This window comes from Phaethon aethereus, assembly GCF_964289735.1.
Source record: "Phaethon aethereus genome assembly, chromosome: 26".
NCBI classification, from domain to species: domain Eukaryota; kingdom Metazoa; phylum Chordata; class Aves; order Phaethontiformes; family Phaethontidae; genus Phaethon; species Phaethon aethereus.
In genome coordinates, this window is record NC_138602.1 from 1,404,048 (window position 1) to 1,431,064 (window position 27,017).

The window sequence follows — 27,017 nt, forward strand, 5'->3', positions numbered from 1 at the left end:
GCTCCCAGCGCAGCGGGAAAGGAAGGAGAGCGTCTGGGCTCAGGTTGTGTTGCCTGGGAGGGAGCTTAAATGGAAAACCAGGGAGGCTGACAATGGCAGGAGCTCTGTGCTCCCCGCCCAGCCGGCCACCCTCTTCCCGCAGTTTGGGAGCCCCATGCCGGCTCTCACCATTGAGCATCGCCCCTTCCTCGGGTGAGGAGCAGGACGGCAGCCCCGGCACCCTGCCCCGTCCACCAGCCATCCCCACCTCCCTCTCCCCCAGCGCCCAGTCCCTGCTCCGGGCCAGCCCTGCGCAGCTAACACATTAACCTAGTGCTGCACCAGCCCCGGGCCCAGCGCCCCGCGCTCCCTGCCTGCGTGTCACACGTCTGGGGAAGAAAGGGGGGCCATAAAATCCTTTTAATAGGCTCAGTTGGTTAGAAACCCCCTTGCAATTACCACCTTCTCCTTGTCTGGCGCATACAAAGGACTCTCCAGGGCGCTGGGCATGTTCCTGACAAACCCAATGCGGCCGCGGGAGCCAGGAGGAAAGAGTGGATGCGGGAGCCCTTTCAGACACTGCTATTTGGTTGCAAACTGCTTAATTTCCTGAACAAAATGATATTTTTGTTGTTGTTGTTGTTTTGATAGGACAGCACTTTTTTGGCATGGTACAATCCCAGTGCTATTCATCCGTCACCACAGCAACGAGCTCCATCAATGGCCATCCGAGATTGCAGATGATTAGAGACAACATGTAAAAGGTGGAAGATGCTGGGCACCTCGCAAACCTCATCTTCCCAAATGACTTGAATTATCCTCATTATTTCTCCCCAGCCGATTCTCTCCCCGGTCCATGGGAGACGTCGTTGTTATATAAACATGGGAAGAGCAGAGTTATGAGAGCGGGCAGAGGAGAAGCGAACAGTCCCTTCTGGGGGGGACTGACCTGGAAAGCTCATGACATGGAGGATGAAACCCTCTGAGAAGCTCAGGGAGCTGCAAACCTCTTCCCGCACCTGGGACAGGCATTGCTCACGGCTGCGGAGGAGTGAGGCCACGCTGCCGTTGGGGCAGTGGGGTGCACAGCCAAGCTTTGGGGTGGGGTGGCCGCGTCCTCTACTTGTCCCTGGTCCCGCAGGACCTCACACCCTCCTGCTTTGCCTTGAGCTGTGCCGCTCCTTCCCAGAGACACAGCAGGGAGCTTCGAGTCGGTTTGCTCTTGGAGTGGTTCAAGGACCAAGCCCATCACCACCACCTGGTTTGGGGGTAAACCAAAGGGAAATGGGTCGCTGGAGCCTGGCGAAGGCGTGACGCATCCTGGCAGAGGGTCTTCCCGCAGTAACGGTGTCCGCGGGGCTGCACTGAAGCGTGGCAGCTGTGAAACTTTAATGTCCACCTGCAATATTCATGGTGCTTTCGACGGCGAGGCGGGAATCGCACTGAACAGCCTGAATATTTCATGGGTGGCTCCGCGCCGGGATTTTGGGGAGGGTTTCCTCCGCTGCCACCGCATCCCCACACTGCTGAGAAGTCTGAGCCGTCCAGTGTGGAAGAAGGGTGATGACACCCTGATTTGCAGCCAAAGATTCCCACAAAAATAATTCGGGGTCTTTTCAGCCCCGGCTCAGGGTGGGAGGAGTGGACGTGTCCTTCTGGGCATCTGTTTGCTCCAGCGGGGAATGGGAGATGCCGAGTGTGGAGCTGGGGGTCTCCGGCATGACCTCCCAAACTGCCTTTGGTGGATGCCGCCCACCCCAGGCCACAAAGCACAATGTGGGTGGCCTGGACTGTCCCTCCTGGGCTGGGCTGTCCTGGGGCTGCCAGGAGGGGTGGGGAGAGCAGCTGTCCCCTGTCCTGTCCTCCCCAGCCACTGCAGGGCTGTTGCCCACAGAAGGGTGACGCAAGGGCAACGCACGTGCAAGGGCAGAGCCAGGTCCCACGGGGAGCCCATCACCAGGCTGGGGGTGACGATGGAGGGGACATCCCCGGAGGGAACATCCCTGGAAGGGACCCCCGCCACCCCGTGGACCCCCAGGGACGTGTGGTGGCACAGGAGGTGACGGCCGCTGGGGTGGCTGGATCCAGCTCTCCATCGGTGCATCCCCGCCGTGAGCCGGGGTGCTCGCAGCCGGCTTTGCACCGGATCCGGACCTGAACTGAATCAGCCCGGGGTGGGCATGAGGTGCCCAGACCCCACAGCCATCCCGAGACATGGCAGCAATGGGGGAGGTGATGGCAAGGACACGCTGCTCCAGCGCAGCCCCCTCTCCTCTAGCCCCCTTAACCAGAGACCCTCCCCAAGCAGCTCCCTGCCCCCTTTCCTGCAGCTGAGGGGGCTGCTGGGGGGCTGGCTGCCACTGAAGCCCCCTTAGGCGGGGACCTGGAGGGCAGCAGAGCCCCTAGGACCCATGGTAGGGACAGGGGCTCTGCAGCCTGACGGGGGTCAAGCACCCGCGTGGCTCGGATGACAGAGCCCCTGTCTCTGTCCGGGCAGACCCCGGCATCGTGCACGTCCCTGCCTCGCCCCGTGCCTCAGTTTCCCCGCTGTACCCTGGGGATGAGCCACCCCTCCAGGAATTTTTGCAGGGAGTCGTGGCCACCCCCAGGGCCAAACCTTTCTCTAGGAGCTGACTCCATCCTCCTGGCTTTCGGGCAAGCCCCGACGATGGTTCCAGCTGTGGCTGTGTTCAGGGGAACCCGCCTGGCTGGAGCCTAGCCAGGAGCAGGATCTGGCCCTGGCACTGTGGGATTAGTGCTGAGCAGGATACAGGTGGGATCCTGACCCCCACCAAGGGGCAGACCCCAGCCGCTCTGCCGGGGAGGATGCATTCACCCGGGGGGGACATTTTCTCTGACAAACGGAGAGGTGGGAGGAGGCCAGGCATGGGTGCCCCCCCTGGGCTAAGCACCCCAGGAGCCAGCACCGGGCAGGATCAGCTTTGCTTCCCCTCTCTGGAAGGATGCTGGGGCCTTGGAGCAGGGGACCGAAGACTGCTGTCACCTCCCTGAACAGCTCCGGGGCAGCAGGGACAGGAGGGACAGCAGGAAGGTGACTGTCCTTGGGGCAGGGAGTGGTCCTGGAGGGTGGACCCTGCACTGTGTTTTGACCCCACGCTCCTCTGCTGCCGGAGCCGGCTGCCAGCACGAAGCCGCTGGCTGCTGCCCGCCTGCCACGGCATCACATTGGATGTGAGATGCTGACACCTCCGGGCTGGGACAGTCGTGCCCTTGCCAGGGGCTACGTGCCGGCTCCTGGCCAGGGCTCGTTCCCCAGCCATTGATCCCCGCCACCTCCCAGGTCCCCCCGCTCGGGGAGCACCCCCCAGCCGGGATGCTCACCCCAAACCTCTGCCTGCCCACAGCTCCTCAGGCTCCCCCTTTGTGTCCCATCCACCAGCCAGCAGCCCCGGTGCCCCACGGGGAGGATGGCCAACACCAAGACAGACCCTTTGCAGGGAGCCGCGGCTCTGATCAGGCTAAATTGGAGCTGCTAATTAACAGCAGGAGAGGACATCAGCAAGGGAAGTGACCCGGCTGGGGCTCCTCCTGCAGCCCAGGGTGCCCTGCGGAGCCCTGCTCCGGCACCTTTCAGCACCACAGCACCAGGTCTCTGCTGTCATCCCGCACCCTCGGCGGAGGAGGATGGGCGATGCAAGGGCAGAGCCGGGTCTCATGGGGAGCCCGTCACCAGGCTGGGGGTGATGACGGGGGGGGACCCCCCCCACCCCGCAGACCCCAGGCCATGTGGGTGATGGAGACAGAGCCAATGCTCCAGGTCCGGGAGCTCCGGGGTGGGAGAAGGAGTTAATTCATACACCGAAAAGCTCTTTGCCGGCATCTCGTCTCTAATGGAAGAGTCATGTCAGATTAGCAGGCGGCCGCGCGAGGTGCCGAGCAAGCGCCCTGCCTGCCGGCGCCCGGCCCCAGGGAGAGCCGGGGAAACCATGCGGAATGGCAGATCTGGGCCACTGTGCCAGCGCCGGCGGGGAACGCACCACGGCGGGGACCGCAGCTGAGGACGGGCACGAGGAGTCCGCTGCAGCGAGCTTTCATGCGAGTTTTTGTCCCCATTGGGGAAAAGCATCCAGCCGTGATGCACCCGTGGTGCCCTGAGGATGCTTTTCTTCTGTTCCCATCCAGCCCGGAGAAAATGGGGTTCGGAAGCCAAGGACACCCCAAACCCTCACAGCATGGCGGCTCCGGCAAGCAGCGGGGCGTTTGCAGCCGCGCTCCCTGCGCCTCCGCCGCTGCAATCTAACAGCTGAGGTTGAACGATGCCTGGGCGGTGGAAAAGTCGGTCAGGCACATTGGACACCATGTGCTTCACCTCCCCTTTCACACTCCTTATCGCAGCCCCAACGGTAAATAAACCAGCCCGTCTCCTCAGCAACCGAGCTGGCCGCCGGGCCATGCCGGGAGCGGAGTCCAAGGTGAGCCGTGGTGCCGGCGATGGGAGCCAGCCCGGCCAGGCAGGACCCAGAGGATGAGCAATAACCCCCAGCCCATGGGCACGGCATGGGGAGCGGGGTCTGCCCGGCGGCTGGGAAGTGCTGTCCCAGGCACCAGCACGGTGAGTGGGCTGGGAAAGGTGGGTAAGACCCATTTCTTGGTGTGATGCTGCCTCTGCAAAGGACGCTGAGTTCCCCGAAGCCACTTGCTGGTTCCAGCAGAGCCCGAGATGGGAAAACTCTGGAAAATGGGAATATTTGCCACCAATAAGCACAGCGAGGTGTTCGGGGCGCCTTTAGGGTGAATGTGTCTCCAAGCTGGGCTCCCTCCGGTGGAGGGACACCCTGACCCACTGACCCACAAAAACGAGGCATCCTGGAGGGCCCACAGCCTGTATCGTCTGGCCGAGCATCCTCCTCGGCAGGGAACCCCAGCGGCTCCCCCGGGGCAGGGCTGGGCCGTCCTGACCACCCCCCAGCGGCTTAAATCAAGCAAAGCCCTTTGTTTTGTGCTTTCATATTATTTAATTCTCCTCTCCTCACTTGCACTGCAGGGCCAGCAGCTAAGCCCAGGGCTTTGCTAAGCCAGGATCGTATTAAAAGAACAGAGAGGAAGAGCGTTTCTGGTCCTAAGCTGCTTGCAGTAACAGAGATGGATTTAAGGAAACTGCTCCCATTGCGATATTATTGCCCAAAAGCACCCGCCCTGGGGGAAGGCAGCCGGGGATGTGGGGAAAGGCCCCGGGATGCACCGGCACCGCAGGGCTGGGGTGGTCTCGCCTGAGGCCACCCAGTGAAGCCCCGCGGGGCTGGGACCCACAGCTGGGGCCGGGACCGGCCGGTTTGGTGCAGGGCGGGTGGTGCGGGCAGCAGTGGGTGGCTCACCTGGGCTTTGGCTGTATTAAAAGCTAAGTCCTCCGGCACGGCTTTTTCCAGAGCGGCAGCCAAAAAGGTGCTTACGGGGCTGAGGCAGGAGCCTGCCAAGCCCTAATTAGAGACGCTCAGCGGTGCAGCGTGCTAATGCGCAACCTTTCGCCTCTGGAGGCCGGGATTTAAATCACAGCGAAATCGTCTTGGGGACGCGAGCACTGGGGTTGGGTTGTTTGGGCGAGAGGGGAAAAAACCTCCCTTCCCCAAACCGCAGCAAAACCCCAAACTGCTGAGACTCCTCCTCCCATTCGTGCTTGGCACCCCTGGAACGGCTCGCCAGCAGGATGCCGGTGACCTGAGCCCGGGCAGGGGGAGAAGCCGGAGCAGATCCCCCGTCACTTTCCTCTTCCCTGCTCCCTGCCGCTCGCTCTCCCTTGCCCTCTCTCCACATTAACGTGTTAACTTTGGCCAAGAGCTTTTCCCACTGACCTACTGATCTTTCCTATTTCGGTCCCTGGAATTAAGGGATTGCTGGGATTAACTTGCGCTAAAGCCTCCAGATCGGCTCTGGAGTGGGATGCCCAGGTACGGGTCCAGCGGGCAGCTGGGGCCACTGGCCGGCAGGAAGAAGAAGCCAAGTGGTGGCTGATGGCTCGAGCATGGGCGTGTGGGTGCAGCAGCCCAGGCTCGAGCAACTCAGGTGCCCTCAGCTCCTGCTTCTCCCCTCCCTGAGGTTTTGGACCCACTGCGGTCGGGGCTGAGCACCCACCCAGGCGATGAGGAGGGTGAAGATGCCCAGAAGCCCCTCAGGGATGGATGGGTGCTTTGAGGACCACCTTGCACCCAGCCTGTCAGGTGCTGTCCTGGCAGCAGGGACATGACCAAGGGGCTGGAGCCAGCCGGGGCTGGAGGCTGCAAACACGGCTCCCAAACCCCTTCCCTGGGAAGCAGCCAGTTCCCGTGGCAGAGCCCTGCGTGGGCGGCCAGGACGGGGCCCTGGGCCAGCACCGTCCTCCTGCCACCAGCCCCAGGACCCCGCAGCCCTCCCCGGTCGAGCCCCAGCGGGGGGATGCTCCTGGCACCCGTGCGGCTGCTCTGCTCCCAGCTCAGCCCCTGCAGCCCCGCGCTGCCCGCACCCCCCGTCCTCTGCTTGTCCCCTGGGGTGATGCCCCGGTGTCCCCAGAGCCCTCCCTGTCAGTGACTAAGAGGGGTTCTGGCCACCATCTCAGCTGAGCCAAGGGCTATTTTTTTGCAATTTTTCCAAAATATTCTAGCTTGTGTGTGAAAAAAAATCCCAAAATACCCCCTTTTCCCCCCAGTTCGGGAAGTGCCCCCAAAGGCAGGCTGCTTTTCTGCCTGGAGGGACACCCCCAGGGAGTCCCCATCCCACATCCCTGCCCCAGCCCGGGGGACCATGTGCCCCCCCCATGTGCCCCCATCTGCTCCGGGTCCCCCCTTGCTCGCCACCAGCTGCGGGAGAAGCGGCATTACATGAGACTCGGCAATTTCGTGTCTGGGAAGTTCAAAAAGATGGAGGAGAAGCGGGGGGACAAGGCGGGCAGGAACAACCCGGCTTTGAAGGTGCCTGGAGATTAACTCAAGGCCACGGTGGAGGCTCGGAGACTTTTACAGCAAAACCTCATTAAGGCGGGAGTTGGGGGGAGGGGAGCAGGGAAATCTTCTAAGCAGGAGGAAAAACGTTTGATTCAGCAAAAACAAGTGGGAAAAAAGCCCCCTCGCGTCCCCCCGCTCCGCTTTTATCTGTCTCGGGGGGATCAGGGCGGAATATGAAATCTGCCCCTTTCCTCGTCCCTGTTTATCTCCTAATTATCACGCTGGAGATTCGGCAGCGCCGTGCGGTGCCCGGGCCGGTGCCGAGTGGAGGCAGCACTGCCCGAGCCGGGGGCAAGTGCCTGGGGGAGCTGCCCAGGGAGCCCCTCTGCACCCCCACACTGGCAGGCTGAGCCCCCCGGGGCAGCAGGGAGCGGGCGCAGGGCGGTGCCAGGACCCTCCTTCAGACGTCGTTATTCGGGCATCATTTGTGCAACGAGGTGTGGCAGGGCTCTGCAGCCCGGCTCCGGGAGACACTGCCTTTGCCCCTTCCCTGGTGACTCTGGAGCCCGGTGAAGCGAGCGCGGCGATGGGCTCAGCGGAGGGTGGGGGCAGCCGGGAATGGAGGCCAAGCAACCGCGGAGCGAACCCCCCGGGGCGGATGCTGCGGCCGCCCGTGGTTGCCCGGCACCTCGGCCCACTGACCTACTTCGAGCATCGCTGCGCCACGGGCGTGCGGGGACGGGGATGGGGACGGGGATGGGGATGGGGACGGGGATGCCACACTCCAGCCAAGCAGTGAGGCGATGCTCCGTCCCACCCCACGGGCACCCACAGCCACTGCCCGGCACGCAGCGGGATCCAGCGCGGCCATGCCCCCCCCCCCCGCCCCTAACGAAGGCTCAGCAGCCACTAATTGCTTGGGGCCCCCCTCGGGGTGCAGGGTGAGACCAAATGCCCCTTCCCCGGCCCACCGGCAGCCCTGCCGGCCACGGCTCCAATTAGCCTCGTTATCCTGCATTGCCGCTGATTAAGGGCCGGCTAATTGCTGCGGTGTTGGATGTCCCTTATAGCTGCGCGGCAGCAGCTATTGCATAAGCAGCGGCCGGGCGTTACGTGAGCGGGTCAGGCCAGCCCAGGGGGCTCCGGTTACACCTGGCCCCGCTGCCCCCCCCGGCCCCCACGCAGCCCCCGGCCCCAGGTGGGGACAGGGACAGCCCCGCGCGGGCTGCGGGGCTCGGGGGTGCACCCCGCTGCTGCCTCGGTTTCCCCCTTCTCCACGCTCTGCTTTGCACCCATCACCTGCCCTGGTGTGCCCGAGAAGCACCCACCCTGCGCCATGGCCCCCCATGCCGCAGCCCCACGCCGCGGCCCCACGCCATAGCCCACGCCAGCCTTTGCGTAACGAGCGCCGCGGGGCCATGACTCACACCGCTTCGGCAGGGCCACGTGCCCAGCGCCGTGCCAGGCCTGGCCGGCTGCTGGAGGTTGGCGCGGGTGGCAAAGCCGTGTCTCACCCCCGTGGTCTGAGGGCACCAGCCCCGTCCGGCGCAGCGGCGGGACCCTTGTCCTGCGCCGCCGGAGTGCTTCGGCAGCGGGGCTGGGAGGAAGGGTGGCACCGACGCCATGGAGAGGACAGAGCAGGGGGTCCCTGTCCCTTAGTGGGGCGTCCTGCGTGGCGTTAACCCTGCAGCCGCGGGCCGCGTTAAGGCTCGGTGGCCGCAAGCGCCGCGGCTCCGCTGCAGCCACCCCGTTCCCGCTGCCGGCACCCACCCCCAGCCCTGGGTCTGGGGTCTGCCAGGGGCATGTCCCCACGCCGGCACCCGAGGGTGAGGTTCGCTGCAGCCCCCGTGAGCGGGTTGACCCCGCTCCCTGCTCCCTGCCAGGCAGGTCAGCCGCTGCCGACAGGAAACTGAGTCACGACGAGGCGAAGCGACTTGGCAGCGCCCGCGGCGGGGAGCCCCGGGCACAGCCACCGCCGGGGCCGGCTGCGCCGGGGCGCGATGAGCGTGGGGCAGCCCGGCACAGCCCCAGCAGCGCGGCTCGGCGGCCTCCAGAGCCGGGTTAAGGGCTGCGGGTGCCGGGGGTGACGCCGGCTGGGCAGGCGGAGCGGTTCCCCTCTGGCTGGGTGGGGCACGAGCGGGAGCAAACAGCGATTACGGCGTTGGTGTCATCCCAAACTCCCACTCGCCTCCAGGCCAGCCGGGGGCCGACTGGGACGGTCTTGCTGGCGGAGCTGGGCCTGCAGTTGCCGCTTCGACGTGGCCACGGGCTGGCAGCGCCCCAGTGTCTGTCCTGGCCCTGACGGCAAAGAGTCGGCGTCGAGGCTGCGCCGGGGAGGAGGGGAAGGAGAACGGCCGGGCAGCGGCAGAGTTTTTGCTTCTTATCTGTTCCCGGTGGCCGTCTCCTCCCCGCGCCGCCGGTGCCCGGGGCTGCTGGTGCCAGCTGCGCCGGGCTGGATCCTGCCCCGCCGGGCACATCCCCCGGCATCGCCCCGGCGGGCGCAGCTCGCCGGCACCGAGCCTGGCTCTGGCAGCACCCAGGCTGCGGATGGCAGCTCTGGACCCTTCGGCCCCGCTGCTTCCCCATCGCTGGGAGCGGCGCCGGTCGATGCCGGGGTCAGCGTCTCTGCACCGAGCGGCTGCGAGGAGAGCAGCGCTGGGCTCCGCATCACAGTGCGTGGAGGGGGAGACAGTTTTTAGGGGAGGTTCAGCAACCTCCAGTGCCGCCACATCCGAAACAGCCTCGGGCAAGGGGAGGGGAGGCCGCTCCTCTCTCCGGAGCAAATGTTACGCCAGGTGCTCCGCTGTCACCACCGGTGAACTGGCTCCACCTCGGTTCTGGCTTTGCTGGGACCAGGACCCCAGTCTAACCCTGGCCAAGGCCGCAGGGGGAGGCCCCGGTCAAGATAAAAGGGGTCCTGCTCTGGGGTAACCTCTCCACCTCCACCCCTGTGGCACTCAAAGCATGGGGCTGAGCACCCAGCACCCACTGCCCCATGGGCCGCTCTGGCTCAGGTGGCCCCGCAGCATCTCCTTTTCCCCCGGGACTTTCCCTGGGCTGCGCCGGTGCCCATCGGTGTTGGAGGTTAAGCACAAAGCGTTAAGGAGACGGTGGCGGGGAACGGGTGCGTGGGTCCGGCATGTTGCTCATGGCAGGTGTGGTGCCGCTTATGTAACCTCATACTTTTGGGTTGCGCCGGGGCACTCAGGGAGTATTTTCGCTCTTGCTCTGGTGCGATTCAGCCGTGACTGTCCCAACAGCAGCAATCGGTGCTGGGCCGGGCAAGTCGGTGACCGCCTTTCAGGAGGGGCAAGTTCGCTGGGGCCGGACCCTGCGTGCCTCAAAGAGTCACCGCATTGCTCCCAGTCTCAGTTTCCCCATCTGTGAAATGGGGCTAATGAGGCTGACCTCCTTCGGGCAGCACCCATGACCTCCAGGGGACAGGCAGCAGCCTCGCGCCGTGCAGACGGCCGGCACGGGGACTGCCCCCAAGCAGGGCCAGTCGGGATGTGTCCTGGGTGGGATTTCAGGAGCTGTCTGGAGCTGCACTTGCAGAAAACCCGCTGGAAGCAGAGCCTGTAAAAATCGAGGCGAGACATCGCCCCGCATCCCATCTGCGTGCCCATCCATGCAAGTGCGGCGGGGAGGAGGGAGGAAAGCCGGGAGGAAGGAGCGAATCCGACCGGTGAGAGCAGCAAACCCAATCCCAATCGCCATCAGCGAAATCATGTCAGACAGCAGCACTGGAGCGCAGCAGGCGGCTCGGCCGCCTCCGCCCCCACACCCCTCCACCCCCCACCCAACCGCCGGCGTCCCCCTCCCCGGCCGCAGCCGCTCCCGCGCCGGAGCAGAGCAAAGTGGTAACTTTGCACGCGGGTGGGAGCACACGAAGTGCCACCGTGGCTCAGCCCTGCCGTCCATCTGCCGCTGCCACCAGCCCGCGCCGTGGCAGGGGACAGTGCCGGGAGCGGGACGGAGAGCCCCTCTGCCACTGGCCCAGCAGCGTCCCTGCGCCCCCAGCTCAGGCCTGGGCTTTGGGATGGACATGGGTTGAAATCACCCCCTTCAGCCATGCTTAAATGGTTTAATTGGAGGTTTTGGGGCCCATGGTGCCCCCTGAAAAGCCCAACTGCCTGCGCAGGGGGGAGTCTGGGGAGGAGGCAGCCATGCCACATGTGTGATGGCTGGGGCAGCTGCATCCCTGCCTGTGGTGGATGCCACGTCCATGCGCATGGCTGATGTGGTGTCCGTGCCCATGCCATGCCCGTGGCCGTGACTGATGCCTTGCTTGCGCCCATGGCAGGTGTCATGTCCATGGCTGTGGTGGATGCTGTGTCAATGGATGATGCCGTGTCCATGGAGGATGCCATACCCATGCCCATGGTGGATGCTGCCTCTGCACACAGCAGGTCTCCAGGCCAGTGCCACCAGGACCCAGACATCCCTTGGCACCCCTGAGCACTGCGTCCCTCGCACCCTGAGCCCTGGCCGGGCCGTGACATGGACCACCCACCTCCACCCCTGAGATGTGGCACTATGGGGACTCTGGTGACTTGGTGCAAGAGTCACATGGCAAACCCCATCCATGGGGCTTTGCCCCGTGCCGACACCTCTGGCACTGCACCACGAGGTCTCATGGCGTGGTCCAGAGCCAGCATTTCTGTGCGTTTCTTACGGCAGCACGTTGGAGTGCCCCATTATCCGGGATCCAGCCCCGGGGCCCCAAAGCGCTCTGTGTGCATCGCAGCATGAAGGACGGGGTGGGAATGGCTCGCTGCCACCTCCAAAGCTCCCTGCTGCCTCCACCGCGCACTTCCCAAAGCCAGATGTCCCCTTGGTCCTCAGCATCTGCACCCTGGCGCGGGGACATGTTGGGGCTGCTCGGGGGTCTTCTTCTTCGGGGTCCCCCCACCCTGTCCTGCCTGGGGGTAAGCACCCCAGTGCCCAGCGGGGCGCCCCGGGGGGACAGCGGCGCCGCAGGGGAGCGGGGTGAAGCAAGGAGCGGTGATTCAGCGGGACACGCAGCGGGCCCCGTGCCTGGGCGAGCCGGGACAGGACGGGCACCGGCACGGCCCTCCCATGGGCGGGCAGCACCCGGGGGTGCAGCGCCGAGCACCCCGCTGCCAGGACCGTGTGTCTCCCGCCCCGGGGTCGAGCAGCCCCCGGCACCGAGGAGGCGCCGGGCACCCCCCAGCGCAGCGCCCGTGTGCAGCGCCGAGCACCGGCACGGCGGGAGCGGCGGCGGGGATGGAGGAGGAGGAGAAGGAGGAAGGGCAGGAGGTGGGGCTGGAAGTGAAACCGATTTGGGGGGGCGGGGCGGGGCGGGCTTGTCATGTGAACGGCCGCATGCTCGGGCAGAAGTGGGTCAGCGGCGCCGCGGAGGGGCAGGTGCCAGAGCCGCCCCGTGCCGCCCGGTGCCCCCCGGTGCCTCCCGGTGCCGCCGGTGCCGCCGCTCCCCGCCCCGCCGCAGGGACCCCCGTGCCGCCCCATGCGCCCCCCGGCACGGTCCTGAGCGCCGCCGGCCACGATGCGAGGTGAGTCCTGGGGGTTCTGGGGGCACCGACCGGCTGCGGGGAGTCAGCGGCAGAAGTTGTCCCCGGTGGGGGACGGGGGGGAACGCGGCATCAGCCCAGCCGGGGACGCGGACACGGGGGGACCCGGCATCGGCCCCGCGGGGGGACACGGGACGACCCGCATCAGCCCCGCGGGGGGAACACGGACACGGGGGTACCCGCATCAGCCCTGCCGGGTCGGTCTGGCTCCTCCAGCTCCCCCTTTCATTAAGAATAAAATTCTTGTTTATTTTGCTTCGCTTTCCGACGCCGGCTTAGACCCGCTCTTAAGCTTTTCCTCGCACTAAACCCCTTAATCTCCTCTTCAATATGTTGCTCCCACCAGGGCTGGATTTTATTGTGGGGGTTTTTTTCCCCTTTTCCCTCTCCCCGCGGCTTCGGGGGCAATGTGGGGCCGAGGCGGTACAGCCGGGGGGTGGCTCCTGAGGGGACAGGCGAGGGACCAGCCGCAATTTCGGGTGCCTCTTATCCAGGGAAGGGGTGAGTCGCACCAGCGCCTGCCTGCTTTTATCCGTTATTTAAAGGCGATTCCTACTTTTCACCCCTCCGCTCCGCAAAGCAGGCGGTTGGGAGGAGGAGGACGGAGGGAGGAAGGCTCCGCTGGGACAATCCACTGGGGCCTGGCGATGGTGACGCAGTGGCGGCCGGACCCAGCTCTCCCTGTGCCTGTTCCTGACGGAGCTGCTGGGAGCACAGCTGGGACCTGACACCCCGGCGTGGGATTTTTATCCCCCTTTAAAGCAGTTTTTCGTCATCGCCTGCTGTGCCTGAGCCCTTCACCCCCGCCAGGACTTGCTTGAAGTTGTGCTGTGCACCTCTTTGGGTCTGTTTTGGGGCTGAATGTCTTGAGGTGTATTTTTGGGTGTATGTACAGGAGACGTACATCTTCGAGCTCCTCGAATCGGTTTTCCTCCCGCTCCGGCGCAGCCACGGGTGCTGCAGCTCTGCCATCCGCCGCACTCTTGTGTAATGGCGGGGCCAGGGCCGGGCAAGGCAAGCCCCCCGCATCCCCTTCCCGCCCCGTGACATCCTGGGATTTCACCTTTACTAGTACATTAACGCCTGCCTAATTAATAACACTGCCTGGCTCTTACGTAGCGCTTGCACAGCCGGCGCTGGGCTTAATTAGCAGCTGGGTGAACTTTTCCTTTTTTTAGAATTTTTTTTCCTCCCCCCCCCCAGTTACTGTGCATTGTCCCTAGTTAAGGGCCAAAACCCCCTGATATCACATCATTTTCCCCTGTCGGGCATTTTTCCCGCAGTCCTGCCCAGCGCAGATTCCCCGTCTCTCGCCAGAGCCCAAGTGCCGCATGGTGACGCCGAATCAATTCGATCTCTGTTTTCTTCCCCAAAACCACCTCCGCTCTGCCCCTTTCCCCGGGGGCCACAGCAGCTCCTCGCTCCTGTCCTTCCCCGCGCCGGGGCCGGGCGAGAGGCTTTGCCTTGTATAATCCTATAGGGTTTCCAGCCCTCCTGCTCGCTTGTTTTGCAAGCGGCATGGCGAGGAGCGTGCAGTGGCTCGGCAGCCTTTCCGACTTGTCCTAGTGACCTAGATCTGTCATTGGAAAAATCAGAGAGGGCGGAGGAGGAGCTTCCCTGCCCATTTAGGCAGCGTGCACGCGCTGGTGCGGGCAAGGATGGCCAGCACCCATCGGCCTTGCCGCACGACGGCTGCGCCTGTCCCCGCTATCACAGGACGGGGATGGCCGTTGTCCTCCGCCTCCCAGAAATGTAGTTGGAGGAGAAAGGTGGCCACTGGCAGCGTGGGGTCCCGAGGGATCCAGCCAGGATTTCGGATCTTTGACCCCGATGACTGCAGGAAGTGGCAGAACCTGGAGGGGAAAGCGCGGCGATGGGGAGACCTGTCCCTGTCCCCGCGGGTGGCAGCGGGTTAACCCCGCAGCCCGGCCGGGCCGTGCTGGCAGCGTCCCCTGCGTGTCCTGCTTGTCCCTCCTCCTGTCACGTTTAACTTTGAACTCGGCAGCGGCTATTTAAAGAGCTGCTAATGTCTAAATCGCGCCCGGTTTATTGGATGTGGTGAGCAGAGCCGCTCTCACTGCCTTTGTTTAGCCCCGTGGAGATAATCCCCCCCCTGATTTAGCTATTGGGCCGGGGGGGGATGTCCCACCCCAGCCTGGTTTTTCCGCAGCCCGGGCCAGTGGCAGGTCCCCCTCCCCACCGCCGCACCTTTGCCACCCTCCTGCGCCAGCCAAAGTGCAAAGGGCCACGTCCCCGCGCCGCGGGGCTGGCCTTGGAGCGGTGCCACGCGGCATGGGAGCCGGTGAGCCAGAGCAGCCGAGGCCGGGTGGCCAAGGGGGAGCCTCATCGCTCGCCCGCCCGCTGCTCCTTTTGGGTGAATGCTCCTGCTCGCTACGATTTCCAAGGTGGGGACACACGCAGCAGCATGGGACTGGGAAAAACCGGCCCCTTGCCAGGGGCTAGGGTGGCTGCGAAGCCATCGGCCGCGTGGCCACCAGTGGAGGTGGCCAGGGGTCCCCCCGGGCCAGGAGGAGAGCAGCTGAGTCTCATTCTGACCCAAAGTTTTCAGGAAATCTCTGCTAATCAATTCAGAAACCAGTTCCCACCTCCAGCCTCGCAGCCCGGTGCAGAGCCAGAGTTGTGTCATTTAAATTTTCCTTACGGAGCTGATCGGTTTCCTGCACGGCCCCAGCACTGCCGGTGCCCCTGTGGCCTGGAGCCGGTGCTTTGCACGTCACGCAGGGGCCGTGCCGGCTGCGTTCTGCAAACTGCCCTGGCCTTGCATGGCCCCAGCCCGTTCGGGGTTAACCGCAGCGTAGCGGGGTGCATGGATGGGGATGGGATTTGCCGGCGGTGATGGCTGAAATGCCGGGGTGCCAGGAGACCCCGGGGTGCTGCAGCACCTCCTGCCCTTCCTCCTTCTCCTTAAAAGCCAACCCAACAGCAGGTGTAAGGGTGTGATACTCCTTTTATTTACTTATTTATTCCTCCTCCGCCACCCCTGCCCCATGGCCACCTCCCCAAAATACAGCAGTGGCTAACTGCTGCGGGGGAAACCCAGTGGCTTACGGAAGCGGGTGCCTCTGGGACCAGCACTGGCCGCCGGGGTCGGAGGTTGCCACAGGGAACGGGGGAGTGAAGCGGGGTTTTGGGACAGAGATGGGGAGGCGGGATGACGTCGTAAGTCCCTGCGTGTCCCTGTGGGTCCCTGCGCGTCCCCGTGCAGCCTGGACCCATCCTCCTCCCCCTGCTCTGGGTCCACTGGGACGATGCTGAGCCGGAGGGGAGAGGAGGTGGTGGCAGAGCATCAGAGCATCCCCGAGCCCTGGCCGGGGCTGGGGAGGTGAGGGAGGGCTGCGGGGCTGCTGCTAATTACCGGAGGTGCCCGTCCGGCAGCATCGATCGCGGCAGCGGGATGGGGCGCAGACCTACTTTCCCAGCGGGTTTGCTGGGTAATGAGCCAGGGCACCGGGGAAGCCGCCTGCCCTGGTGCTCGCCCCGGCAGCTGAGGGGGTATTTGGGGCTGGGACAGCCATGGGGGCACGGACCCACCTCCGAAACACCCAGAGCTGGGCTGCTCACCCCCAGCAAGGGGACCCAAGCCCTGGGCGGGGGGCGTTGCTCCTGTGGCCTGCCCAGGGGAGAGGGTGGCTGTATCCTGACCCCAGCCCCATGGGTTGAAGGGTGTGTGGGCTTGCTCTGGGGTGTCTGCGCCGAGGGCTTTGCAGGGAGCTGCCAGTGCCCCCCAAAACACCTCCCACCCAGGAGTCCTCACCCCTCGGCCAGGGGCACCCAGCCCCATCGAGCCGGCTGGGGACGGGCAGCTCCAAAAAGCCTGTGGCAGCAGCGGGATCCCCCAGCACGTCCTGGGGCTCAGTCGGGTGCTGAGGGTTTTGGGGTTCCCCCCCCAGCAGTGCGAAAATATGTCTGAGGGGAAGGGGGGGGTGAGGGGGAAGAGGATGGGGCCACCTGTGGCCCCTGTGCCACAGAGGGAGGGTACAGACCCCCGTGGCAGGATCCTATGGGGTCTGCCTTTTTTTTGGGGTGCAAGAGGGATGCCCGCCCTTGGGGCGGAGGCGATGGAAAGGAGGGTGTGCCGGCACGGGAGGAAGGCCGAGTCTTGATCCGGGGAGGGCGGCTCTGGCTCTGCCAAATCCACCGGTGCCGCCTGCCCGGTTTGGGGCCAGCGGTGCTGGGCTGGAGGGGACGCACACAGCCGGGTCTGGCGGTGGCAGGGGACTGGGGCTCTGGGGACTGTGTAGGGATGGAGCCGTGCCCCCCACAGAGAGCTGCAGCTCAGGGTGGCAAATGGGTGTCCCCAGCTCAAGGTATCGCCCCAAAATGCACCAAAGGCCCCATTCCCGGTGGCAGGAGGTCAGGGTGCAGCCCCGGCTCCATCCCTGCTGCCACAACCGCGGGAAGGGTTAACGGCCGCGGCGTTACACAAGCGTGTGGGGCCACGGGCAGAAAGTGTGTCAGTGGGACAGAATGGCTCCAGCCGCGGGGCCACGCGCAGCCGCTGGACGGGGGGCCGATCGCCGCTGGCACGGCTGAGCCCCGTGGCCAGCCGGTGCCATGGTGCCACTTACATAAGGGCTGGCCAGTGGCAGCGGGCTGGGAGTTGGGCAAGAAGTATTTACAGTGGGAGGAGAGCAAATACCACGGCCGGGACATTTTAATTGCCGGCTGGAGATTATTTTTTTTTTTTTTAATTTTTTTCTTTTTTTTCCCTGCCCCCTATTCTAGCCTGCTGGCCCCGAGGAGCAGTTTTGCTGCCTGCTCCTGCCGTGGGCAGGGGGAAGGGGTTCACCTCCACCTAAATAAACGCCCCTTTTGCACAGCGTGGCCGACGCTCGCAGGCTTGTGGCGGGAGGAGGAGGAGCCCAGCGCTCCGGTGGGGAGACTGAGGCACGGCGGGGGGGGCCATGCTGTGACGCTTGTGATGTTTCCCCCTGATCGCAGTGCGATTTGGGGAATGGGGGGTGCCACCGCGGCCACCCCACCAGCACCCACGTCCCTCCTCATCCTGCTGGGTCTGCCCCGAGGGGGCTGTCTGGCTGCCCCGGGGGTCCCAGGGGAGACGTGGCCACGGCACGAGGGGACGCCGAGGGAGCCAGCACGGTGATTCAGCCGGGGCTTACAAACAGAGTGGCAATTAAACGCTGTTCTGGGCTGTAATTGCCGTCACGCCGGGGTTACGGCCGTATCTCCACGTCAGTTATTTGGGGCGAACGTCTTAGGAGCGGGTCAGGTGCTGGCAGCAGGCATGGCTGTGTAATTAGCAGGATGCTAATTAGAGCCCCGAGAGGCTTCGGGCACACGGCAAGCGGCCGGGGCTTCTCCTTCGCAGCGTCCGGGGGTGATGGTCGGCTCCGGAGGAGCCAGGACAGCATCATCCCCACAAACCCTTAGCTCTGCCCACGCCGGCTGCGGGGATCTCTCGGGGGTTCCCCCGCACCTGGGCCTGCGGGTGTGGGGAGAGGATTTGGCCGTTGGCGCCACATGGAGCCGTCGCCATCGCTGGGAGCCGGCAAACGGCTTTCAGGGCCCCGTGGGGCAGGCGGAGCGGCACCCTCGGGCTCTGCTCGGTGGGTGCCGGCGGGCGCGAGGGCCACGCTCGGCCCGGCTGTTTCGTCAGGCGTGCGGTGCCGGTAATTGCAGGGGGCCGGGAGTATCGGCCGCGGGCGTGAGGGCGCGGCGCGCTGGCGATGCATCACCCCGGCGCTCCCAGCGGCTGCAATTACGTTGCATAACAAACCGACGCCGCTTCCTGCTGGGGGTGGCACCACCTCCCCGTGCCCCCCGCCGCGCCACCCCCTCCGTCCCCCTCCCGCTCTCCTCCCCAGGGGACAGGGACGGGGCTTGGGGCAGGGCACTGGGGCGGGGGGTCCCCACGCTTTGCAGGTTGCACCCCTCTCCGGCGGCCTGGGCGATGGCGGCGGGGGGAGCCGGGGAGCTGGGGGGTGTCTTGGTCGTCGGAGCCCACGGGCAAGAGGGGGTGGGCACAGGTCGCCCTGCCGGCGCCTCCGTCCCCCAGCCAACGGGGTGACCCCGCGCCGTGATGCCAGTGCGGGGTCGGGGGGGTCCGGGACTGGAGGGTGGGCAGGTGCCCCGGGTCCCCCTGCCCCCCCGGGGGGAGCTCTGCTGCCCCAGGCCCAAAACTACAGCAGAGGCGTGGGCAGAGGCTTTGGGGGAGCAGGGGTGGGATGTGGCCCCCTTGGGTCGGGCGGGGGGAATGGCACAGAGCCCCGGGAAGGAGGGAGTGAACCCCAAAATCACCTGGTGCATTTAAGGCGGGAGCTGAGCAGCGAGTCAACGGATGGAGGAAGGATCCGTCCCTCGCTCGCACCCAGGCTCGGGGCAGGCCCTTCCCCGGTACGGCCCGGAGGGACCGGCAGCAGCCCCAGGGGCCTGGTAGCACCCCCGCGGCCAACGGCCGCCCCGGCGCAGCCCCCCCGGGCAGCGAGGGGCCGCGGGCACCGCCGGGTGCCGGGGTGCAGGCGGTGCTGGCCGAGCAGCGGGGCTGTCGCCCGTGGAGGCGGCCGCCACAAAACACGTCCCTCGCCCAGAACCGGTCGCTCCCAGGGGAGGGGAGAGGCCGAAGGGAATGACCTGAGCCGGGGATTTGCACAGGCCCAGGAGATTTGAAATAACCGTAATCTGGCCACGGGGGTTATTTTGGCACGGCGGCGGCTGCCCCGCACCCTTGAGAGCGATGCCAGGCCGCGCCTGGCCGGGGGGCGCGGGGGCTGGAGCAGGGATTAGAGGGTGCAGAGATGCCAGGAGGCACGTACGAGTCCCGGGGGTGCCCCGCGTCCCCCTCCCGGCGCGCACGGGGCGGGCAGAGCCAGCCCGGATCTGGGGCAGCTGGAAAATGAGGAGGATGAAGCCTATTAGCAGCTCAGTGCCAGCGAAGCAGAAGCGGGGAGGGAAGCGGATTTGTGGGGGGAAGGGGACCGGGACCTTGAGCCAGCCGATGGCTATATCTGTCCTGGGTTTTCTAAGGAGCTGACGGGGGGGTCAGGGGCTCCGCAGACCCTCTGCTTGGGCCAGACCCCCGGCAGGAGAGCACCCGTGGCCGCGGGGGCGGGGATGGTCCCTCCCCGGCAGCGGTGCCCCCCCAGTGTGCACACATGGGCTGAAAAATAAGGGGAATGGTCCCAAAAGGGGGTCCCGGGCAGGCTGTATTCTCATAGCTCAAAGGGCTTTTCCACCCGTCTCTTGGTGCTGGGGAGGATGGGGGAGCAGATGGGGGTACCCCATGCCCTGCATGGGCCTCTTCGGGATCCTCGCTGAGGCACGAGCATCCCTGCGGGGTCTGCAGGAAGGACGGAGCTGCCGGCGGTTCCAGATCTTGTGCCTCAGTTTCCCCAGCTGCCGAGCAAGGCTGGAGCTGTCACGGAGGGACAGCCATCTCCTCCACTTGGTTCAGCGGCAGCCATCGTTAACCACCGTGGTTTTCCCCTTTTTTCCCCTCCGCCGCAGCCCAAATCGAAGTGATCCCATGCAAGATCTGCGGAGACAAGTCCTCAGGGATCCACTATGGCGTCATCACCTGTGAAGGCTGCAAGGTGAGCCCGGGGGTGGGTGCTGGCGGGCGGGCGGCTGTGGGGGCTAGCATCCCGCTGGGCCATCTCCCAACGCCTCCCCGTCCTGTGCAGGGTTTTTTTCGGAGGAGCCAGCAGAACAACGCCAGCTACTCCTGCTCCCGGCAGAGGAACTGCCTGATCGACCGCACCAACCGCAACCGCTGCCAGCACTGCCGCCTGCAGAAATGCCTGGCGCTGGGCATGTCCCGCGACGGTGAGTCGTGCCCCGAGCGCCCAGGCGCCCGTCCGCTCCTCGCAGGAGGAGCTGCTTCCCCCATGAGACCAGCCAGGGGAAAGGAGGGGGTTAGGGAGCAAGAAATGCTTTTGCATTTTCCACAGGAAAATTTAAATGGATTCTGTTCCATTCAACCCAGGGTTGGTCGGGGGCGGGGGGTGCATCCGACAGGGACCCTGCCCCGCTCAGGGCTCATACACCCCCAAACCATGCGCTCCCCTGGGAGCCGGGACCCCTCCCAGGGCAGGCGGGCTGCGGCAGCTGCCGCTCCGCAGGGGCCAAGCTGCCCTGACGTGGCCGGCATCTCCTCCCTGGGCAGCGGTGAAGTTCGGCCGCATGTCGAAGAAGCAGCGGGACAGCCTCTACGCCGAGGTGCAGAAGCACCAGCAGAGCCAGGAGCAGAGCGGCGGCACCAAGGATGAGCCCGAGCCGCTGAGCCGCGTCTACACCACCAGCGTCAGCAGCGGGCTCTCGGACCTGGACGACATCTCCACACTGTCGGACGGGCTCCTCTTCGACTTCCCCCTCACCCCTGACGGCAGCAGCACCTACTACAACCTCGACCTGCTTGCCTCGGCGCAGCCCTCGCCTGACCAGTCCAGCCTAGACGTGGCTGATGCCACGCTCATCAAGCAGGAGTCCATCTACGAGCTGATGCTGGAGCCGGCCCTGTTTGCACATGGCGCGCTGGAGGGCGGCCAGCTGGCTGCCGATATCTCTGTCCTCGAAATTGGTGAGCGTTGGCGTGGTCCCGGCATGATGCTGGGCACGCACGGGGTATGTGGCTCCGGGGATGGCACTCGGTGCAGCCCCAGGTGCCTTGCAGGACACAGGCAGCCCTGGTTGCCCACGCAGCGCTGGGCATGCTCCCAGTGAGGGGCTGACCCAGCCTCAGCTCTTGGAGCAGCCTTAAGCCCACCCTATCCTCCAGGCTGAGCACTGATGGAGCTCGGCGCACCTGAGGTCGTGCAGAGCGTCCCCCCCTCTGCCCTGGGGTCAGCCCCCGATGCCCCATCTGTCCCGCAGATCCCTGTGACATTGCGTGTGAGCCCCTCTGTCCCTCCAGCCCCCAGCCCCAGCAGCCCTGCCAGGACACCCGAGAGAAGACGGCGTCAGGCTGTGGGGACAGCGGGCCCAGTGGGGTCCCCGGGACTCACCGCCCGCTGCCCTCGCCTTGCAGACCGGGTGGCCCAGAACGTGGTGAAGTCGCACCTGGAGACGTGCCAGTACACGACGGAGGAGCTCAAGCGCCTGGCGTGGAGCCTCTACTCCCCCGAGGAGGTCCGCGCCTTGCAGAGCAAGGTGAGCGCTGCTGCCGCGGTCCCCCGGCTCCCGGCCACGGCCAGAGCCGCCGCAGCCCTTGGCAAGGGCCACCGCTGTCCCCCGGTGCTGCGCCCAGGCAGGGAGGAAGGCGAGGAGGATGGAGGGGGGGTCTTTCGGTGCTTTGGGAGCTGCAAAAGCCCAGTTGGGGGGGATGTGGTGGTGTGGGTGGCAGGTCATGCCCCAGGTATCTCAGTGCCACCACCCCCCGTGGGTGGCACGGTGCCTGGGTCCCTTACCTGCCCCCTGCAGCGGGGACGGGGGGGAGAGCGGAGCCAGGGTGATGGGGTAGCAGCAAACCCCAGGTGAGGGGGTGGCAGCGAGCCCTAAGGGACGTCCCCGCTGTGCCGGCAGAGCTGCGAGGCCATGTGGCAGCAGTGCTCGCTGCAGATCTCCAACGCCATCCAGTACGTGGTGGAGTTTGCCAAGCGCATCGACGGCTTCATGGAGCTCTGCCAGAATGACCAAATCATCCTCCTGAAAGCTGGTAAGAGCGGGGTACCCTGCCACCCCCTCACGTCCCCGCCGTCCCCAAGGCCTCTCCCGAGCAGCGGCCGCAGCGCCGAAGGCATATCCCATTTCTTCTCTCGGCTAGTGCTTTCCTTTCGGGATCTCCCCTCCCTCACTGCCCCAGTTGCCCCCAGGCTCAGCATCGGTGCTCGGGGCACAGGTACTGGGCTGGAAGGAGTTGAAGGTCATGTTTAAAGGTGATGGTATAGAGAGGGACATGGGGAGCGGCCGCCCCAGGCGGAGGCTTTTCTCCATGGTCATCCTTAACCAAATGTCACCCAGAAACTGGGATGGAAAGGAGCACGGCAGGTTTTCCCCCAGGAAAAGGGGTGCCAAACCTGAAGGGGAGCAGGGTGGGAGAAGAGGCCAATCCTTTCCTCTTCTCCCAGCAAGAGACTGGGAAGAGGACAACACGAAGCGCACACCCATGTCCCTCACCCGTCCACCCGCCTGAGCCTGTGACACCGTGCCCAGGCGAGGGAGCTGAATGCGCAAAAGCCCCAAAAGGCCAAACAAGGTGGAAAAGCTGCCCAGTTTCTAAACTTTCGGGGCTGGGGAGCTGAGCCTCACCCCACGCAGGGATGTGTGCCAGCATCCTGGCAGGGTGCTGTACCCCAAAGCCAGAGCTGGCCATGCCCGACATGCTGGAGTTTAACTCACTCTCTCATTTCTTCCTTCCATTTTATTTTTATTTATTTTGTTTTCACCTTCTCCTCTCTTGGTGTTCCACCATGACCTAAACTGATCCCTGTCTCTGGCTGCGAATGCCTGGATAATATTTCCCTTTGGTGAAATATTGTGGTCACAATTGGAAACCTAAAAAAACCCAAACCAACCCCAAACCCAAACTGGATTTATTGGAATAACCATTCTGCTCTTGGGAATGAACAATCTGGACTTCAAATTTGCACTGGGGGCTTTCCTCTTTCTTACATTTGGTCCTGGGCTGATGGAAACCCCCCTGCCCTGCCCTGCCCTGCCCTGCCCTGGTCTGCGCTCTCTCTGCCTACATCAGGTTGCCTCGAGGTGCTCCTAATCCGCATGATCCGTGCATTCAACCCCTTGAACAACACCGTCCTCTTCGAGGGGAAGTTTGGCGGCGTGCAGATGTTCAAGTCGCTCGGTAAGAGCCGCCTCACTGTGCCTCCCTTGGGGCGCTCCTCTCCTTTTGACACCCGGATGGGGCTGGGGTTTGCAGCCAGGTGAAACACAGCTGGGTTGAATCCCGAGGGGACAGGAGGGGCTGAGACCCTCCTGTGTTTGCTCCCACTCCCATTGGGATCGGGTTGATGTGTGCTGTGGTTGGGACCCGCTTTCCGTCCCAGCCCGAAGCCCAGCAGTGCCGGGCATCCTCTGCCGGGGACCCCCCTTCACCCATCTCATCTCCAAAAGCTTTCCAAGCCCTGGGTGCTGCTGGGGTCGGCTGGCAGGTGGGAGTGTGGGGGTGCTGCCGGGCAGTGTGGAGCTGTGACATCTCCCTCCTCCCCGCTGTTCCTCCGTCAGGCTGCGATGACCTCATCGGCGCCGTGTTCGAGCTGGGGAGGACCCTGTGCCGCCTGCAGCTGTCGGACGAGGAGCTCGCCCTCTTCACTGCTGCTGTCCTGCTCTCCCCAGGTACAGGGGCTTGTGGGGGGGACACGGCAGCCAGGACTGGCCAGGGAGGGGGGACTCATGCCAAAGCTGGGGAGAGCTGACCCGTAAATCTCAGCACTGCTGGATGATTTAAGTTAGTCCTGGGAAAGGAGGTTGGGCTAAAAATGCATCTAAAAATGCACAACATGCATCTGCCAAAACTTCTTGGTGAGAGGAGGAGCCACGTCCCCCACGGTGGGGTTGGGGGGTGGAGAGGGGCTGCCTGGCCATGCCACCATCCCCAAAAACGTCTTGGGAAGGTTAAAAGAGCAACAGGCCACCGCACCGTGCCAGGGGAGACCCCCATGGTGGCACTGACCTGGCCACCGTCCATCTCCTGTAGATCGCCCATGGCTGACAGAGTCCAAGAAGGTGCAGAAGCTCCAGGACAAGATCTACGTGGCCCTGCAGCACGAGATCCAGAAGAAACACTCCGCCGAGGACAAGCTCTCGAAGGTAGCCGTGCTGCCTGCATGTGGCGCGGGGAGCCCGGCCAGGCCATGGCACGTGTGCCGCAGGGAGGTGTCTGAACCAGTGGATATGGCTGTGCTGGAGCTCATTGGCCATGTGCAGGCGCTTTTTGGGGGGCGAGCCCTGGGATCTGTTGAAGGAAGAGGAGAATTTCTCTTTCCAAGGGCCATCCATCTCCGTTGTGGCGGAGGCAGCCACGCTGTAGGCAGCCCCGTGCTGCTGAACCTGGCAGCGCATCAGGCAGTGGGTGTTTGGAGCAAAAGGAGCCTTTTTGGGAATGCTTTGGGCAGGACAGAGCTGGGACGGGGAGGTGGGGCACTGAGGGGCTCCTTGAGCCCCCCCACGCGCTAGTTGTCCTGTGGAAAGGTGTGGGTTTGGAGGCAAGGCCAGGCTGCCTGAAGGTGGGGTGCGTCCGCTGGTGCCCCCGGTGCTGGGCAGAGCCAGCGGTCCCCAAACCCACCCACTTGTCCCCAGGGCAGGGGGAAGAGTGGCATGGAGGGATGCTGGCCAGGAGCCCAGTGGTCACCAGCTCCGGCTTCTTTCCCCGCAGATGGTTTCCAAGCTGCCCTTGATGAAGACCATTTGCAACCTGCACTTGGACAAGCTGGAATTTTTCCGTCTCCTGCACCCAGAGACCGCCATGAACTTCCCACCCCTCTATAAGGAGGTTTTCAACTCAGAGCTTCAGTACAGCAACCCACGGGAGAGCTAAGGCTGGGAGCTGCTGGCCCCCTTCGAGTTCCCCAAAATTTGGAGATGAACTAAACTTCAGAAGTTTGGGGCAGTTTTATTTAAATCAAATAATCACTCAAGAGAACCAGGGGGTCTGGGGTATCTCCCCGGCCCCATTTCCTCGCTGTGGATTGCAATAGCTCTTGAATGTAAAGCACCTTGAAGGAAAAAGCAAATGGACTTTGCCATACCAGTGAAATGAATGTGAAATCTCCGCTCAGGAGAGGAGATGCTCCTGGCAGTGGTAAGGGACCGACTCCTCCCCGCAGTGCACGGATCCAGGGGAGCGCACGCCACGCACATGCCGCCGCGCTCGCGGCACAGCCCCTCCCTCTGTCCTGGCTGCACTCTCCATCTCTGATTTTTTTTTTTTTTTTTTTTTTCTTTAACCCAAACACAAGGCATGGGATAAAGAAGGGGCAATGCAGACTTGGCCAGACAAGGGTGAGCCAGGCCGGTGGGGGCAGCTTTGGGGTCCTGGCTGGAGCCAAGGAGAGGGCAAAGGCAGAGCCTTTGCTTTATTCCTTCTCCCATGGGGCATGGGTGACCTCAGGAGCTCGGCCAAGAAAGACCCGGCTGTGGCAGGATTCAGCACAGGATATTCCTGTGGAGGAGGCTGATTTGAGGGAAAGGATGCCCAACGCAGCAGGGGAGAAGCTTTGCAGGGTCTCCGTGCCCTCTGTCATGGCATTTTCCCAAATTCCCGTCCAACTCCCCGTCTGACTGGCTGACCGCCTGGCTTTTTGAAGCCAATTCAGCAGGTCTGCCCGCCTTGTGCCACCTTTCCGTATCCGAGCGCTTCTCAAAGAGGGGCTTCACCCTTGTGACTGTGGCCAAATCCCAGCTCCCGGCTGCTCTACCCCAGAGGCAGCTGCAGGCATTGGGGCAGGCACCGGGGCTCGGTGCCTGTCCCCGCAAGCAGTGGCTCATGGCGTGCTGGATGCATGTGTAGTTTTCTTATCGAGACCTTTAAAACTGTCCCATGGCTCAGCACCCAGAGGAGGGTTTTTTGGCCTTTCCTCTGTGCAGCACAAGCTGGTCCTGCTGCCGGGTCCCCCCTTCCCACACCAGGACCACCGGGAGCATGGCCGTGGCTGCTGTTGCAGGTTGAGTTGGACCCAACTCCCCTAAAGGAGCTGTATAGAACTATTATTTTGGGGTTTGTTCTCTATTTAGCAGGTCCTGGACACTTTTTAGGGAGAGAAACTGCTTGTTGGGGTCAAGGGGAAGTGAAAGGTCCTTATTTCCTCCCTGGGAAGTCGTGGTGTGGTTGGGACCTGCTGCTCCGAGCTCAGGAGGCTCAAAAGGAGAAGGGGTGGATTTGTGGGATGATGCTGCGATAGCCCGGAGCCGATGGGGCCACTTGAGGGACTCTCTGGCCAAGCTCTGCAGATGGCTTTTCCATCCCTACTCGTGCTTCTCCTGCAGCAAATGCCAAAAGCTACAAGGGAAAAACCTGCTCCAAGGCCCCAGTTTCTGCTGAGAAAGGGATAAAATCCCAAGCCCCTTCTTGCTTCGTGTTGATTTCTCGTGCGTCCAACCCCATCCTCTGGCAGCTTGGATCATCCCTGAGTGTAAGCCGAAGACCTTCAATTCCATAATTGTACCCCTTAAACTAAACGAGCAGCTTTCTTAGTGATGGGAGGGGATATTCATGCTTTTGGTTAAAAGACCTCCTAGGGAAGACCATGGACCAGCCTCGATCAGGGAAGAGTCACCAGGAAGCCGGTAGGATTTCTGCTTCAGTAGAAGGCAGAGAAAAATTAGGGACTGTGCTATTCCGCGATAGCTGCCGCGCGCAGTGTACAGCCATGCGCTTTCTGGTTTTGCTAACCACCATCTGAACTGCTTCTCGGAGAATATCGGAGTTCATCAGCCTTGTTTCTCTCCCGAGGGCGTTAGAGTCCAGGTCTCCGGCGAAGGCTGCTGACCCTCCCCACGGGATGTTGAGTGCCAATGCGTCGTTCTCCAGCACAGTGTTCGCCGGGGCAGGGATGCGCCGTGCTTGTTTCCTGCCCTCTCGGATCCTAAAGCTTGTGAGAAGTGAGAAGTCAGTACTGCCTTTTTCATCTAAAGGGTTGTGCCTTTTTTTGAAGAATCATTTCTGACAGCACCGTTCACT

The 27,017-nt window shown here is 63.9% G+C and overlaps 1 protein-coding gene across 1 annotated transcript; it reads left to right on the top strand.

The window, feature by feature from the left end:
• Positions 1 to 12,381: 12,381 nt before the first annotated feature.
• Positions 12,382 to 25,452, top strand: LOC309413693 (nuclear receptor ROR-beta-like; the record flags this gene model as incomplete). Its single annotated transcript, XM_082010889.1, has 10 exons — positions 12,382 to 12,388; positions 19,892 to 19,977; positions 20,068 to 20,209; positions 20,550 to 20,963; positions 21,411 to 21,532; positions 21,905 to 22,037; positions 23,076 to 23,183; positions 23,564 to 23,674; positions 24,036 to 24,148; positions 24,714 to 25,452. 10 exons carry the CDS (start codon positions 12,382 to 12,384, stop codon positions 24,873 to 24,875), a joined length of 1,398 nt encoding a protein of 465 aa, XP_081867015.1. The 3' UTR covers positions 24,876 to 25,452.
• Positions 25,453 to 27,017: the final 1,565 nt, after the last annotated feature.